Below are 17,871 nucleotides of genomic sequence, written 5' to 3'. Positions count from 1 at the left end.
TTTGAAAAGGGAATGGGGGAATAAGTTCAAGAAGAAACATTTTTTTTTGTCTTTGTATTGTTTATTTAAGAAACGCGATTTTTTTCACACAAAGAACCATGATCCACGTCAAAGTCCATTTATGTTATTTCCGTACATTCTACATTTTTTTGTGTCAATTTACGCTATAAAAAAAGAGACGTTACTCTCTAAGAACTCGCCATTTTTTTCGTTAGCTGGTGTGTGGTGTGTATATATACTCACATATAAAATAATTATATTCGGTTCAAGGATGATAGTTATACAAGATGATGATCTTACATTACTACAAAATAATTAAGTTTTTCATTTTCAAATAGTGGAGTTGCTATAATACTAGGAAAGTGATTTGCTATTGATTAGACAATAATGAGGGTTTGTCCGAACAAAGAAGAAAGAGAAGTATAATAAGAGTCATATAAGTTGGAAGAGACTTATCAACTACTACGGCAAGTAAATGTTTGTCTTCTCGAATTCAATACCATTAAAATTAAAAAAAATAAACAAGCTCTTTTGTTTTTTTGTTCGCCGATGTAAAAAAGGATAATAATCTATCATAAAATTAGTTTGAAGCTTTATCTTCTTGATATCTAAGAATTGTGAGTGTAGTAATGCTTACGCCAAAGTGATAATACACGCAACACAATAGGTGGATCGGAATGAATCTATACTCCCATCCATCATCATGAATAGTAATATCAAGATGAAACTATGGATAATAATAGTAGCAGTAGTATTAAATGTTATGTATGCATTAAACGACACTCCTTAAGCACGCTCGCCACGAATTCGCCGAGCCAGCTGGATGTCCTTGGGCATAATGGTGACCCTCTTGGCGTGGATGGCGCACAAGTTCGTGTCTTCGAAGAGACCGACCAGGTAGGCCTCGGAGGCTTCCTGCAGAGCGCCGATGGCTGCGCTCTGGAAACGCAGATCGGTCTTGAAGTCCTGCGCGATTTCACGAACCAGACGCTGGAAGGGCAACTTCCTGATCAGCAACTCGGTGGACTTTTGGTATCTTCTGATCTCACGAAGGGCTACGGTACCAGGCCTGGAAAATCGTAAATCTCAGTCATCGTCCAAATACAGCTGACTCGTGGGTGAAACTAGTCTCTAACGCGAGTAGAGAAAAATGGGTTTTTATCACAAAAAAAGAGTCTCAACATACCTGTAACGATGGGGCTTCTTGACTCCACCGGTCGAGGGTGCGCTCTTACGCGCTGCCTTGGTGGCCAGCTGCTTCCTGGGCGCCTTTCCTCCCGTCGACTTACGCGCAGTCTGCTTGGTACGTGCCATCTTTCTTCTATACTCTTCTTAGAGAGGGAGCGATAATACAACTGCAACACACAAGCGTGACAGGTATAAGCACTGCTCGCAACGCACTCCGTATACTGATTACTGACTGTGTATATGCTATATAGCAGCGAGAGTCAACAATGGCTGGATGGTGGGGGGGCGTCAGACACTATACATCTATAGATATACATCTAGCACAGCGTGTCCCTACCCCCACCAGGCGAAGCTGCGCAATGCAGCGACGACTTTCCAAGCAGCAGCGCCGCCGTGCGAGCGAGCGAGCGAGAGAGAGAGAGAGAGAGACAGAGATAGAAAAAAGAGCTCTGGCGAGCGAGGAAAACGCGCGCGCTCGCGGAAGCGAATCCTCGTCCTTTGCCCAGGACGACTCGCGTCCTCCTCACCAGATCTCGGCCGACTTCGAGTCGCACCTGCAGCCACGTCCTTTTCGGAGCAAGAGGACGAGGTTCCCCGCGAAAATCGAGGCACAACCGCACGTGCGCTAAACCAGACTCTGACTGTACTATTCGAGCGCAAATCTCTCGGCGCGCGGCCAAACGTCAATTACACACACACAAAATGGAGGCCGCCCGTCGTCGTCGCTCTCGTGGCTGAGCTGAGCTGCTGCTGCTGCTGCTGCTGCACGACTTTCCTTCTTTTTCTCTCTCTCTCTCTCTCGCTGCTTCGGAACGGAATTTCTCGACTCGGACTGTTCACCGGAGTGACGCTTCTAGAAACTTCCAATACTCACCTCGAACACTTGAGTGCGAAGGAAAAGCGGGAAAGGCTGTCTCGAGATCGGCTGCGACGAGGTCCCTCCTTGTACTCGGATGGCAGTGGACTGCCGTGTGTGTCTGCGTCCGACGTCTCTCTCCCTCCTATATAGCTGTCTCTCTCTAGCCAACTCGTCGGCGGCGGCGGCGGCCCCCGTATACCATAATGCCTCTGTCTGTCGCTGTACATACAACGCGTACGGGGGTATACTAGGAAATTAAAACGGAGAGCTGTGCGGAACACCGCGCGAGGAAAGGACCAATAGACACGGAGGAATCGGCTTTTTGTCTCGCGACGGATTGGCCATCTTTCTCTCAATCCATCCATGATGATTACACAGAGCCGTGCCGTGCGTGCATGCTAGTATGTATATATATATAGATAGATAGTGCAAATCGCCAGGGCATCGGCTCCTTTGTTTTTTGTTTCGACTGTTGCGACGTAGATGATTTTCGCGTAGCGGGGGGAGGAGGGGGCGCCTCCCCCCTTTTAGATCGATTTTTCCTCCGGAATATCTCTTTAGAGAGCTGCTTCTTTCCAAAAATCCAGCGACGCCGCGCGCGCAGGCGCTCGAGCAACTGCCTGTACGAGTTCGAGGCATTTTCCGCGAAATAATTATTTCTCGCGAATTTCGTACTTGTACTTAGCGAAGCGTGATTCATCGGAAAAGACGACGCGATAGCACACACGATATAATCGATTGCGTTGATTATGAGTAATGAGGACGGCTGGTGTGGGGGGGGGGGGGGGGGGAGTATAAGAGACGCGGAGAGCTCGAGGCATTATAATATCGGGTATACGTTTTGTATGCGCTTCGGGTGTCGGGGAGCGGATGTAAGCAGATACGTTTTACGCCGCGACGATGATCCGAAAGCGAGAGAAGAGCAACATTACTCGATCCCGTGCTGCCAGCGCCATGTTTGTTTGCAGCACCCAACAGACGGACAGTTACTAGTTTTTGACTAGTTGCTCGCGCGATTTGTTTACTTCGTTGAATCTTTCAATTTTTTTTTGGAGAGAAAAGTCAGGTCAAAGTAATAAGAAGAGTGTGGCTTCGTTTTTTAATATTAATTTATATAGTCATATTTTATGCTACATACAACAATACACTTTTTATAGCGGAAGGTCTCAATACCCGATGCTTATACTTCTTTTACAGCTTGTTGGTTTTTTTTATTCTTTACGATAGACCTAATATAGATTCATCATTCGCCAGTCGCTGATTGCTCGCAATGCTTGAATTGACAATTCGATTTAGACCACACGATTTTCTGGATTGAGATAATGTATTATCAATATACAAATAAATACAAGACGATATGCTAGAGGGAGACGTTTATATAATATATATTTGACGATTTTGAGACCTCCCGTATAAATCGCTCACAGGATTTTTTATTTTCTTTTTGTTTCTTTCAAAGGGGCTCTCGACGGAGAATCCGAGGGAGCCAGATTTTTCGCAATCTAGAAACTGGAATTACAAGCTGCGTGGTTTCGTCCAAACACCGGACTAAAATTACTTAATCAGATTTGTTTCTTTTTCCTCAACTTAACGAACTACGTATTTTTATCACTAAAGTCTAATAGAAATTACCTAATTTGTAAAGGCTTTCATATTGTTCACGTGAAAATCCCTTTGAAACTTCAAGAGCTACAAAATGATTTCTCAGTGTAACAAAGAAAGGATATTACGTATCTCAGTGCAAGATCCGCTTGACTTTTTTTTTCATATGTTTGTTTTACTTTTGCGTTACCAGGCGCTCCGAATCGGAGTACGGAAAACTTAATCAAACTCGGGAGCGAGCTCGATCTTGCAATGCGACACATGATACTTTTTCATTTTATACCATATATAGAACACTTCCATCGCTACTTGGAAGCAGAAGCTACGCTGTGTTCCTTACATTAGTAATGATACATTCAGGGGTTACATTCTAAAAAAGTACAAGAAACGCAAATACGTCAATTTTTTTCGTGAAAAATTACAATGAAGAAATAGAGAGTTTTATCGAACACGTAAATTGTCACTTTCGCTTCGATTTCTTCATTCTTTTACATGAGTTAATTGAGCTATGATCTCGAAGAGCATAGGGCTTGCATCAAATAAACAAAAAAAAAAAGAATATATATAATTTACAGTCGAAATAGTCAAATCGGTAAACAGAGAAGAAACACAGTAAACGATGGACACTTTTCTTTTATCCCTCAACTAATCAAAATAGAAATACACGTTAGTGCGTCGATACTACAGCTACAGACATAGAATGTGCCGCCTTCTATTATTATTATTTTTTTTTCTCCTTTTAATATTTGGCAGTGAGAATCGCAATAAATCTTTAAGACACGAGAAGAACCAAGAACTAAAATGCTTCTAATAACCTCTTGAGCTAGTAATAATAATAATATAATAGTAAAAATAAAAATAATAATAATGCTTGAATGTATGAAAACAAGGTGAAATGGAAAGCATAACGCCGAAGTCGTATAATAACTTATCATCGTCGCGATCAACTTAAGCGCGCTCTCCACGAATTCGCCGGGCCAGCTGGATGTCCTTGGGCATAATGGTGACTCGCTTGGCGTGGATGGCGCACAAGTTCGTGTCTTCGAAGAGACCGACCAGGTAGGCCTCGGAGGCTTCCTGCAGAGCGCCGATGGCTGCGCTCTGGAAACGCAGATCGGTCTTGAAGTCCTGCGCGATTTCACGAACCAGACGCTGGAAGGGCAACTTCCTGATCAGCAACTCGGTGGACTTTTGGTATCTTCTGATCTCACGAAGGGCTACGGTACCGGGCCTGCAAGAGAGAGAAACAAGAACATCGTGTTATTATTTACATGCGCGTAAGTGTGCGAGCGTGCGAGCAAGGCACGTTGCTGTTTGTTTTGAATGGCGGCGGCGGCAGCGGCGGCGGCGGCGGCGCCCGAGACTTACCTGTAACGATGAGGTTTCTTGACTCCTCCGGTCGAAGGCGCGCTCTTACGCGCTGCCTTGGTGGCCAGCTGCTTCCTGGGCGCCTTTCCTCCCGTCGACTTACGGGCTGTCTGCTTGGTACGAGCCATTTCTAGCGGGAAGAATCAAACGTCGTTAGTTAGCGCACTTCGAAACTCGAGCAGTCGTCGTGCAGCGCGGAAACGAAGTCGGGCGTCGTCGAGACAATAGGCACGACACGACGACGTTGCGGAGAGAGCGAAAAAAACAGGTCTGCCAGGGCCGAAACTCGATCGGGCAAATCGGAGCAAAACAAAGTCGGCACAATCGAAAAACGCGAGGACTCGAGGAATGAGGCGGAAAAGCGAAAAAAATTTTTCGGAAAATCGCGGGAAAAGCCGAAAAAACGTCCGTCGCGGACTTTCCCTCCAAGTCTGCGGAGGAAGCACAATAAGGAAAATGGCGGCCGTGGCGGCGGCGGCAGCGGCGTATGTGTGCCGCCGCGAACCTACGTTATTACTCTCTCTCGCGCGCGCGCGCGCGCGCGAGAGACGACGCTATCCCTTCGATCGGCAAATTTCCCAACTGGATTTCTCGCGGAATCGCCTTTTCCGACTCACTTTTCGCGAAACTTCGATAAACCACGTAGGCACCGTGACATCACTCGAAAAATCTCGCTCACCTGCTTGTAGATGAGAAAAAAGCTGTTGATTCTTTCTTGGAGTTTATAGTGCGGCAATAGAGCGCTGCTTCTAGTTCACTGCTTTCCTTTGCGGGAGAAACGACACTTGCGTCAGCCAAGAGGGACGAAGATCAACTACCGCCAGCGCCGCTCGTTTCTGCTCTCGCCTCTCGTCGTATCGTGAGCGCGTTTTCGGCGCTGAAAGGGTGGGGGGAGGGGATTGGTGCTGCCACCGACGAAACAAACTAGAACCGATGCCGCGCGGGCTTTGTCAGTTGCGCGTGGAAAAGAAAGCCCGCGCGTATATAGATGCGGTGGAATCTGATGATGATGGAGAAACGGAGCAGAAGACCGATGCGCATGCGCGGAGGACTGTATTTTTGTTTTTGCCCTCCATGTGGGGGGGATTTATTATTTCGGTAAAGTGGGGGAGGAAGATGTGAATTGTGTATACTATTCGTGTTCATACTTGTCTAGCGATTGTTCGGGGAATTGCATTTTCTGTGCGTTCGTTCGATGAATCATCGAAATTACGAAATAGAGCGATGACGTTATGTGTGCAACGATCACACTTCGAAGGACATTGAAATTAGGATTCGTAATCGAGAGTTTAATATATTTTTGTTTTATTTATTTATTTTTATTCTTTTACAATCTCTAATTCATTCAATTGTTTAATACACTACCTAGTTTATATATTTAATAGCATAAGAAGCAGTAATGAAAATTCGTTCTACGAATTATTTACGTCGTAAAGTATATAATATATATATATATATATATGTGTAATTATTGTATGCGCGAGGACCCGCGCGATTTTTCAAGATCGCGCGCGCCCCCGATTAATAAAAAAATATTTACAACTAAATTTTCATATTCGCTTATAGTTTTTTGTCTTTTATAATATTATGGTCTATGTGTCACGTTATCCCATCGTCCTTATTTCATCATCATTTCTCTCATTCACCTGTTGACCGTTACTTTAAGTATTGCCAAAAATAAAGATTCGTAATAATTTGTTGGAATTATTCTTATTCACACGCATATTCCTTTATCTCTCGCCCGCGCTTATAATATTCAATTTGTACTGGCATTTTTATTATTAGAATTTCTCGAGTCGTTCATTTATTTATTACAATATATTAATAGTATATACTTGGCTTGATAAAAGGTAGGCACGTCTCTCGCCCCCCAAGTATACAGATTATTTTTTCACAATAATTTTTGTCGTCGTTCGCGTTCATAACTTTGTTCGGATGTAATACACTTTTGCTATTTCTCGAACATGCAGTATCTACCTATATCAGTTTCTTTTATTTACTTTTTTCATTTTGGTACTCATCTCTGTCGAATTCGTAAAATTACATGCACAAGAGGTTCCAAGTTACACAATATATATCATATAGTCACGCTGCACGCCCAACACTTTCTATTTGTACACTGCATCACATATTTATTACTTTTTTTTTCATCATTACATCAGAGGAAAAACACAATCGAAAAATCGCAAAATTTTACGTACAACGTTATCTATAGAGAGATGTAGCATAGAGATTGTGCACAGTATCGAAAGTTACGTGTCAATGACTTTACACAAAATATACTATATTACGAAGACAGTATTAGAGTCGGCAAATATATTATAGTCAATCGAAAAGTTCATTTGTTTCTAAAGAGTATATAGAGTAACTTTTGAGACATCGCTCGTATACAGTCTTACAGAGATATACATTTTGTCGAGGTTTCAATCGCCCCTTCGAGATCCTTGAGATTTTTCACGCAACAGTAATATCAACTTTCTTATTCAATTAGCACATTACAATATTTATTTGCTTTTTAGTCGGAAGTTTTCTTTCAAAAAATCAGGATTCCAGAAAATAAGTCTTACAAAACTCTATATAGTATGGTATATAATTATGCGCATGAGTAGAACAGAGTGAACGTCGCCACGTGCCTCTTCGCTGATCAATCAGCATTCGAGAACAATTCGGAAATGCAACTTGCATAATAGCCCTTTGTGTCATTGCTTTGTATTTTATCGAAGAACATGATCATTTATTTATTCCGACAAGCGAGACTGATCGTCAGCAACAACAATACGAAGCACGAAAAAAAGAATAAAACGTTGATTATAAATATGGATCTATTTTTTTTCCATCGTACACTTGACTAGATTCTACTGACATCAGTTTTGCGCAAGTTGCTTTTTTTCTTTTCGAGCGATTCGCAGAGTTCGCTTGGCGATCGTTCTACGCTTGCCTTCCAAGTTGCAGTTGACTTTTTTACAAAAGATAAAGTTGGACCTGCCAAAACCGCCCTCCGACTTTTTCTATCCATTGTATTTCTTTCGTGACAGATCAAGGCTACACTTGTCGATCTTTGCAATGCTTTACTGATATAAAGCGCGTATTATGCACACGGCTCACAACTTACGACAAAATCTATCATATTATATTTCGTTCACAAAAATTCACATAGAGCTTGAAAGATCGTGTCAGAACAAACTTGTACACACATTCGTGTTTGTTGTCTGTAGTTACCCGTACATATGCAGTTTACATTATTGATTTTCATCTATCCTCATATAGCGTGCGTGTAACTTTTTGTCCCGTTTAGGCTACGCTTATTATGAAGATTGTGTTTTCAGGAAGACGCGCAAATTTTTATCAATGCACATACGTATGTTATATACACAGCAAAAGTAGTCGAACATTATCATTGAATTTCACAAATCTTAATAGTTATTTGATTCCTATACAAATTCAAACATTACAATTTCACAACGACTAATACCTTCATCTCGTCGAAAAGGTGCGAAAATCTCAGCGGAGCGAAACGAGATGATTCGTTATAATCACACGTGTATACGTCATATTGCTGCAAAATATCCGTCTATATAATTATATAGTTGATGTGCTTTAATTGCTCTCACAAATGGCACTATGTTACAATTTATAATCGCTGTTTCTTTTTGTTGCTTACGTTTGGCTAAAGTGTAGATTACACCAGATATTAGCATTTCTTTGTAATTCTCTTATTAAAAATATTTCATTTCATTGATTAATATTGCATTTTTTTCAAAGTTCAGTCGTCTTGTAGAAATTGCGCCTTTAAATACTTCTTTTATAGTCCGAAGGACACTCGAAATTTTTCGAAATGTTAATTTAGTGAGATATACTTGGTTGTTGGCATAGTGACTTTTCCACAATTCGGTCCCTGATAAACATATTGTTTTTTTCCTCGTGAAAGATATACTATTATATTCAGTAGTATTACCAATACAAATATTAACTGTCATCTGTCGCCTGTACATTTGTTTTAAATCTCAAGCTCGATTTATTAAATCTGCTTTCACAATAGCAGTTGCAAGTTGAACATATTTATTCATCGTAGATGCTACGTAATACTCATGACATTACATTCGACGCATCATTTTTATTCTCAATAACAAGTATAAGTGCATTTGCAATTGACACTCGAGGTGCACAGCGCTTTTCGTTAATACGTATGGATACATCTTGACGTAATTTTTTAAGTAAAAAATTTGGTCAGTTTAATTGTGCAATTCGTATCGATTAAAACATTCAGATTATACTTGTATTTTTATCCTGCAATGTCAAAGCTCGTTTTGACGATTTGTTGCTGTGGAACACTCGGTTGAGCCTGAGTAAAGGAATATAACTTTCTTTTTGCATTAAAAGTACGCGAAATTGCTGCTCTCCGGCATCAAATGCACAGATTTCATCGACAATTTCGTTTTTAAATATTGCATTTTCGTCTTTAGTACAGTCTACGAATCGAGAAATGAAACATTAAACGTACGTTGTTTTCCAACATCTTTGTTATTTGTATTTCTATTGTTGCAAGCGTTGTCAAAAAAAAATATATATATATATTTATTTATTATTACTTATATATATTTGTTATTTCATTAGATTGTCCCAGATCGTAATTAAACTGTTGTCAATATTTGATGTAAAATAATGAAGTTTCTCGAATTAAAAATCTAGACTTTGATAGTGAAGTTACAAAAGTTAGATTGGCAAATCGACATTTGTACGAAATTCAGCAAGTCTTGTAAACATTTGGTAGTTATTTTGTATCTCAGTAAAAATTTGTGAAAATCTAGCGAATGGGACAATTTTTATTATAAATATTCAAATGCCTGTTATTCATCATTAAATTAATTATTTATAAAGGCTAATTGTTTACTTTGTTACTCCTATTAACCTATTAATTTTTTTTATCTAAACATCTTATACAATAATTTAATTTTATAATCAGCATAATATGAAAAGTCATATACAATATTATTGATGGATGAAATAATGTAACATAGCACAATCATTGATATATTTCCTATATAATCTAATCATTTAGATATTCGTTTTTTCAATTCGTATTGTTTTATTGTTACAGTCCTATGTTCTTGTAAATATTCCTTAGGCCAGAATTTATCTCACAGACATGGATGCGATTAGTGAAAAAAAAAATATAATAAACCACTAGAGGTAAGAATTCAAATCATGTACGAAAATACAGTAATCTTTTAATATTACCATCTGGAGAACAGACAACTGTAACCTTATGTTAGAATGGTATTTTAAACTTTTCAATCAATGTTTAAATTGAATGAATATTATTGTTAAAGCATTAGGAATAATTTTTTGGTCTAGATGCTTTAAAAAAGTTTCTTTCAAAAAAGTTCCAACATATAAAAAATAATAAAATACATATTGTGATAGCGCTAGATTGGTTAAAGCCTAGATATACAGTCTATAATACACATGGTCTTGTGCTTTATTGAACATAAAACCAATTTTTTGAGTTTTCAGTCAATAAAATACAAAGTAGACTATAAAGATACAGCTTAAATTAATCAATACATTTTGTGAAAAATCGACCATTTGTATTATAAAGTAATGATGATTATTTTTCACTCTACTTCACTTCAACGCATTTATAATATTTTTATAAACTGTGGTTAAAAAAAGATTAAATAAAACACTCTTTTTTGGCCTCACATTTGATACAGGATGTAGTGATAAGATTCTACACAGAAGCAATTATTAAAGACATGGAAGAAAATTCAACAATTACATAGATTGTACAGTACTCTTGTGAATTCATATAGATTTATGAAATAATCAATCAAGTAAATCGTCTTTGTATTCATCTCATGTAAAAAGTATGTAAAATAACCTACCTAACATTGAAAAAAATGTGTATGCTATAATATTTTTCTGCTATGATTTGCTGTAGTCACTAGCTAGATTATATTGTAATGTTTCAAAACTTTTTAATATAAATGTTATTAAAATTTAAATAATAGTCTTTAAAAAATTGGATATTGTAACATTTTTATAATTCCTATATAGGTACGAAGTAAAAATTTGATAATGATCTCCTATCTAAACTATTTTTTATATTTTGAATATAATTTATAATATGTTATCTTAATTCAAATATTATTAGTCATTTCATCATATACTTAGCAATTTTTAACCAACAAATGCACTTGAGATTTTTAATATATTTTGATGCTAACACACAGGATCAATGTCAACGTCAAGTCATGAAAAATACATTAAAAATAGATACTATAAATGTAAATATAAATATTTATTTATTTGAAAAATTCTAGTTCTTCATAAGTCACCTAAACTTTCACAACTAATACTACTACTACTACATAGAGGCATTACATCACTTATATTTCATAATAAAATTTAAATTATTTTTGAAAAGGGTTTTTTTTAAAGAGCATCTATCAACTTACCCAATATCTCATTATCAACAAAAAGCTATCATAAGACAAGATGGAACATCAAGTTTAGTATTTCAATTTTTCATATTAGTAATTTTAAAATCTTAATTTCTTAATTTTTATTATTATTATCATTACTAGTTTTAAGTACTTTCGTTCTTCACATTAATTATACCAAAATTCAATTGATACATGGCAATGAACTAAAAATTTGAATTTTCATATGTACAATTTTTATGTTACCTTAATAAATTGATCAAAAACATATTAAATCTGAAATATTTATTAAAATAACAGGTTATTAATCCATCTTGCCTTTACTAATATCTCAAATAATAAAGCTTTTAAAAAGATCCTATATAAAAAATATACTGAGTTTAATTATTAAAAGTATATACAATTCTCGTTTTTGAATAATTTATCATAATGAATAAAAAGCTCTTTATCCAAATAGTACGATTGATTAGGTCTTAAGAAACATCATCAAAATACATAAAAAAATATACCGTTTAATAATATATTGAATGTCTCTTTCACACCTTCATATATTAGATTCTATGCTGCAATTCTGCAATAGACATGTGAATAAACAACATTATAATAATTTTTATTGAGCATGATTTGCTCATTTGAATACTCTGCATTATAAATCTATGAAATTAATACTATATCTATGCTGCAATCTACCTGATGAGGTAAAAAACATTGACTTTTAATAAATTATGTATGTATCATATACATAATAGAAAATTCTTAGTGATGTCACACTTTTGTTCACTTTAAGTTGTAAAAACTTTTAATCGGTTAGAAATATAAAAAATAAAGCAGTTTGGTAGCCTAACACCAAAATAACTAGTAATATACATTTGTTTATAAACATTGGACTTATAAAAACTAATTTGAATATTTTTGCTCTTAGACCACAATTTTAAAAGAAATCTACAAATGCACAATTATTACAACGATCTAAAACATTGTCTAAAGCTAGATCTGGTGACCAAATGTATTTTTAAATACAATGGCAATTCATTTTTTTATGTTTTATTTTTTATGACTTGGCGTTTTACTTATCAAGTTTTAATAGCATCTCACGTAAAGTTGTTTTATAATATTCAAATGAAATGACTGCAAACATTTTTCATTTTGTTTTAAAAATATTTCTTTCCGTTTCTTTTAGTGGTCGACTGTGATCACTGATTTCTAAAACAAACGTTTTCTTAACCTAAAAGATTGAATAAAGGCTGCACAGGGTGTAAAAAAATTAAAAAATGCATGGCTTAAGACTGTGTAAAACAGTTTTCGTATCACACATTCATCTCGGCTTTGGCGATAAAAAGTTGCTGACGTGGTTACTCGCCCCAAAAATTCTTGAAAAAACTTTCAATGTGGGAGATTATAACGTTGATAACAATACTCTTTACTTTCAACTTGTTGAAAAAAGTGAAATTTGAAAGTAGTAGTAACAAGTGAGATTTTTAGCCAAATTCTTAAGACCTAACTCGTGGAGACAACCGGAGTTTGGCAGTACGGACACTCACGTTGATTGGGCGCACAAGTCGAACAGACCACATAATGGTTGCACGGTGACAAAGTGACAGTGCGATTTTGTTCTTCACAAACCATACATTTTGTTGCCGTTTCCCTGTACAGCACCTGAAACGGCAACAATTCATCTACCAATCGCTTTTTTTTATTGGTTTGCCGCTCAAGTTTGTTGAAGACGGTCTTATTTCAGCAAAGAAAAATATATGATTGTAATATATAATAAGCAAGCATTTACCCTAGTTGAAATATAAAACTAAACTTGAACTCTTTTCTCACCATGCTTAGTAAATTTGTAAATGGTAATTTTTTTGACTAGAGTACTCAATAGCATGTTTCAACTAGGGTATACAAAAAGCTATGCCAGCAATATTGACATGAAAATTGAGCAGATGATTGTAGATTGAAAAATAGATGTAGAAAATTTGTTAATTGTCTACTCGAAATCTTGATCAACTTGACATTACGTTTTGTCAAAATAGTTACAAAACTGTTCCTTACACCAGTAATTATTCATGTCCGAGTGTAAACTTTGCTTTACCTTTTCTATTTCTTCTAGATCTGATCGTAGCTGTGATTGCATTGACTTTAAAGCAGTTATTGATAATGATTTGAGATCGCTAGTTCTTCCTAGAGCACTAATGAATGGACCACCTCCGTTTGTCGCTTCATTTTCAGCCTTTAGAGCTTTCAATTGCAGTAATGCCTGGTGATGGACAAAGAAAATGTAAACCAATGAGTGTTATTATAAAATTTTTTCAAATAAAACGTTTGATTGTAATCTTTCCATGTCATATACCTCATCTCTTTGTTGTTCAGCTAAAGCAGTTTTCCTTTTAGATTCTTCACATTCTAATTGCCAAGCAGTGCAGGCAGCTCGAGCTTGATTTATTCGCTCATCCCATGTAGCGAGTTGAGCGCGACTTGATGTTAGTTCTTCTCTCAACCTCTGTATCTGCAACTTGATGTATTGAAATGTTGGTTTTTATAATCGTAAGAAACCGCGGCTATTTGTACACACATAGATAATAAAGTGACAGTATTTGAACTCACCTCTGATAACGACCCTGTCGTATTGTTATTGCTTGGGCTGATGGAAAAAGCATTAACTAGTGGTGATGCTGCAAGTGGCTGAGTACGGGATGATGGAGACATTGCCTGATTCGAGGGGAAGTCAAACAAACTGTTGTTGAATGCGCCGAGTTTTGACGTTGAACCGCAGGATTGTGATACAACATTGTGATTACTAAACGGATCTGATACATGATTCATGAACGAAGACATGGACTGTAAATAAAAGAAAGCAGTTGTTATATTCGATTAAAGATACTTCGTAAATTTTCTAGTAAGAGTTTTTGACGTTGTATTCTTACCGATTCAATCGAATCTTGATGAGAAAATCTCGAACCTGCTGTAAGGAAACTACTGGCAGATTGTATAGGTTGAAGCGGGCTTGAGGTTGATGGCGAAAAATTCGAAAGAACCGAACGCTCGGCCATTCCAGGAATATTGACTGGCGCGGAACTGCAGAGTAGTCCGGAGCTGGCCAAACCCGCTGATATAGAATTGCTAATTGGCGAATTTGTATCCCGGTGTATTGAGTCAACCAAACCAAGTGGGTCATCCAAATGTAAATCATCTAAAGCGTTTCCTAAGATCGGAATATTTTATTAGTAACCGATATTTTTCTCAACTACTCGTGCCGAATCAAATGTGTTTCATGGATTTCTCACCTACGACAGAGTCAACAAAATCATTATGGTAGAACGGGGGCGAGAGTCGAGATGGCATGGTGGGTCCTGGTGCTAATGAATTCAAGTTGTACGCGATATAAAGATTTTGCTTCTTTTGCGCCTTCTCAGCTTTCGTCAGTAGAGGATCGTTGTCGATGGCAATCATTTGTTTACGTATCTCGCTCTGAAAAATTAGAAAGCATCGTTTGAGACAACGAGCATCGTGTATCGCAACCAAGTGACTGAGGATGACTTACAGCCTGGAGCAAAGAAGGATTATACAGCGTGTTTGCAAGTTTTTGACCTGCAGAATTTTGATGAAGCTGAGCTCCCGGAGCTTTGCTGTGCGATCCGTTACTACCGAGGCTACTAGTACTTGCAGACTCGGAAATTTCTCCGCTACCATTCTGTAATATAGCCAACTAATGACAAAAGTCATTACAGTACTTGGATTGTTTGTTCTCAGTTTTATCTTTGTTCAAAATCACAACTATCAGAGTGTAGAAAAGAAAGTAACTCACACTGCTATCGCTAAGCGTTTTATCCTTGTCATTGTTGCGCTTATCGGGTGGCAGAGCATTCCTCAGTAAATCCAGCAAATTCGAGCTGCAGTCCATAGCCACCATGTCGTTGACCATCTCCTCCGTTGGCAAAACTGCAGGACATCGATCAAATACAGTCGCGACGTTTGAATAATGCGGTCAATGCGCGCGAGGCCAGTGAAAAGAAAAAAAAAACCTTACGATCGACATGGGCGAATGCGCAGAAAACGCCGCGAGGGCAGTATCCCGCTTGTTGCACGTCGTTGCACTTGGTCGACTTGTAGATCTCGGGATGGAACTGTTGCTCGGTGCGCGTATGACAGTAGACGCAATTGTCGCCTTGATCGCAGTTCCCGGGCTCGCCCCATTCCTCGCCGTGCTTCACATTAGGACACGGTGTCGAACTAAGCAACAAAGAAAGCGACTCTCAAAATTTGGAACGCTTCGATAAAAGTTTTAAAAAAAAATCAATCTCTGCAATACCAACCGATACTTGTACTTTCTAGGACTCCTGCGTTTATCCTTGCTATTGTGATACTGCGGGCAGGCGTATCCCTGTCTGCATAACCTCGGCGGCCGTTTGCACGGCTCGGTCTTGTAATTGCTCAGCACATACGTGGTATCCTGCCACTTCGGATCCTCGTTCATCAAGTTCCTCTCTTTGTCCAAAATATTCGGGCCGTTGCTCTGATTGTTGGGATCCAGGTCGGGGTTCTCCATTGCCTGGATCTCTTTGATGTCGTAAACCGGCGGTCGAAGGTCATGATTGCCGTGAGCAAAGGCGCAGTGGGGCCCGTTCTTGACGCAGAAGCCCCGGGCGTCGGTATCGTGGACGCACATGCACGTCTTGTAGTAGCGCAGGTGATAGCGCCGTTCCGTGTCCCCTGCCGTCCGGTGCAAATTCGGACATCTGGAGGAAAACAAAGACGTGATAGGTATAGTGTTTTGATCGAACCGCATAGTATACGGGGAAGGGACGAGGGTTTGCTTATTGATTTTTTTAAGGGACAAAGATATCGCGCTCGCGCGCGCGCGCGCTCGCCTGTGGCTTCTCTTTGTGCGCGCGCGACGGCGCACGTGGTTTAGGGTGCGTTTCTGCTGTCTTTTTTGCCACGATATGCACGGAGACGTCAGCTATAGGATGTCTTTGTGGCTGGCTTAGGCCTTAGTTAGAGCGTACAGGGATTTAGAATCGATTGCGTTGAAAAAATATTTAGCTTTCTGATAATGCGCTACGTTCATCGACAACGTATTAGCGAATTTCGAGCGCAGTGTCGTAGAGGTCAAAACGGAGCCCCGGTCGGTACTGCCGTATATCCTAACTGCTCCGGAGTAGACTGCACTGCGACCGAGTAACAACAAACGCGCAATGCGCAAACCGGAGCGTCTATACAATGTTTAGAAAATATATCCACTCACGAGAGCATCCCATCGTCTCTCGGAGGGAGGGGAAATAGGCGTGTAAACAGCCATTAGAAGAGTAGAATCAGCGGGAGGGGGAGAGAGTGGCATATAGCTCCCGTACAATGATCATCTCTCAAGACAACAAACTCACTCGTCTCCATCTGGACAGATGCCGGTGGTCTCGTCGTACTTGGTGCAGTAATTGTCCGCGCTGTAATTGAAGGTGCGGTCGCGCTTCCTCGTGGGCCGGCGTCTGCGCTGATTCATGAAGTGCCAATTGAAGCAGGTGAAGGGCCGATGCTGAGTGCATTTTCTCTGGATGAACAGTGGACACTGCTCGACCCGAAATTCCTTCAGGTACTTGGTGTGCGAGTCGAGGTTGTTGCTGCACATCGTATTAGCTGCCGCCACCGCCGCCGCACCACCGCCGGCGCCGCAGCCGCTGCTTGTCGACTTGCTGCGCTCTCTCATGGGTTATCATGGGTGCCGCGCCGCCGCGTAGCACTCTCCTCGCGGCCTATCCTCGCTCTATGGACTTTACAGTTTTCCTTACGCTACTGCTGACTCCGGATTCAAGTATCTCGCACAACGCACTGTACACGTATCCGCGAGGAGGCTCCTTTTTCGCGTTATTCAGCTGGCTTATCGCTTCGGCATCGGCGCACCACACGCGCGCGCACACTCGTGCGCGTTCTATAGTTGACTGACGATGAGAGACCGAATAGAGCTTGAGAGAGAGAGGGAGAGAGAGAGAGAGCGGAGCGAAGAGCAGCGCTGCTACGACGCACGTAGCGTATAGCGGCAGCTCTCTTTTTGGGCTTTTTCTTTGTCCCCGCGCCGCCGCGCGATCGCGACCTATATGTCGCGGGGCTGCACTGTAGCTGCGCGCTCCTATCCGAGGAATGTTAAGGGGTCGATCGGGGCGCCCCCTGATGGCATCGCATTAAGCAACGCCCACATTGAGAGGCATCTCTTGTACAGTGTAGTGCACGTACTGCACAAAGAGAGAAGAACGATATATGTGCTATAGGGCGGGCTACGTGTCACGTGGTCGACTCCCACTACACTGGCCTATGGGTGGCGGTGTTTCAAGGTCGCTCATGTTTTGGCCGCTCTCGCGGCTCTCTCGTGCGCGTGTGCGTGTATAATGCATCGCGCATTATATACTTATTAAGCGGAGGAGAAAC

At 39.7% G+C, this 17,871-nt stretch overlaps 3 protein-coding genes across 8 annotated transcripts; all 3 read right to left on the bottom strand.

The window, feature by feature from the left end:
- Window positions 1–39: 39 nt before the first annotated feature.
- On the bottom strand, window positions 40–2,665 carry LOC100117060 (histone H3.3A). 2 transcript variants are annotated; one of them, XM_001608124.6, is made up of 3 exons: window positions 2,063–2,665; window positions 1,187–1,355; window positions 40–1,069 (listed from the first exon to the last, which is right to left on the bottom strand). In XM_001608124.6, exons 2-3 carry the CDS (start codon window positions 1,312–1,314, stop codon window positions 787–789), a joined length of 411 nt encoding a protein of 136 aa, XP_001608174.1. In that variant the 5' UTR covers window positions 1,315–1,355; window positions 2,063–2,665; the 3' UTR covers window positions 40–786. The 2 variants fall into 2 exon arrangements, with proteins under 2 accessions (XP_001608174.1, XP_031778016.1); XM_031922156.2 differs by lacking the exon at window positions 2,063–2,665 and adding an exon at window positions 1,422–2,055.
- Window positions 2,666–3,138: 473 nt separating this feature from the next.
- Window positions 3,139–12,331, bottom strand: LOC100117018 (histone H3.3A). Its single transcript, XM_001608116.5, has 3 exons — window positions 5,697–12,331; window positions 5,018–5,147; window positions 3,139–4,880 (listed from the first exon to the last, which is right to left on the bottom strand). Exons 2-3 carry the CDS (start codon window positions 5,143–5,145, stop codon window positions 4,598–4,600), a joined length of 411 nt encoding a protein of 136 aa, XP_001608166.1. The 5' UTR covers window positions 5,146–5,147; window positions 5,697–12,331; the 3' UTR covers window positions 3,139–4,597.
- LOC100123880 (RING finger protein unkempt) lies at window positions 10,041–17,561 on the bottom strand. 5 transcript variants are annotated; one of them, XM_008204816.4, is made up of 11 exons: window positions 16,836–17,561; window positions 15,768–16,190; window positions 15,482–15,684; window positions 15,260–15,393; window positions 14,996–15,145; window positions 14,739–14,922; window positions 14,379–14,656; window positions 14,059–14,292; window positions 13,805–13,960; window positions 13,547–13,711; window positions 10,041–13,116 (listed from the first exon to the last, which is right to left on the bottom strand). In XM_008204816.4, the coding sequence occupies exons 1-11, from the start codon at window positions 17,153–17,155 to the stop codon at window positions 12,958–12,960; spliced, it is 2,406 nt and encodes an 801-aa protein (XP_008203038.1). In that variant the 5' UTR covers window positions 17,156–17,561; the 3' UTR covers window positions 10,041–12,957. The 5 variants fall into 5 exon arrangements, with proteins under 5 accessions (XP_008203038.1, XP_003425481.1, XP_008203036.1 ...); XM_003425433.5 differs by having other exon boundaries at window positions 13,805–13,966; window positions 14,996–15,160; window positions 16,836–17,560; XM_008204814.4 differs by having other exon boundaries at window positions 14,996–15,160; window positions 16,836–17,560.
- Between the last annotated feature and the right edge of the window lie 310 nt (window positions 17,562–17,871).

Source organism: Nasonia vitripennis, chromosome 1, assembly GCF_009193385.2.
Source record: "Nasonia vitripennis strain AsymCx chromosome 1, Nvit_psr_1.1, whole genome shotgun sequence".
Lineage (NCBI taxonomy): Eukaryota > Metazoa > Arthropoda > Insecta > Hymenoptera > Pteromalidae > Nasonia > Nasonia vitripennis.
Note: the sequence above shows the minus strand (reverse complement) of the source record. Positions and strands in the feature narration are given on the sequence as shown.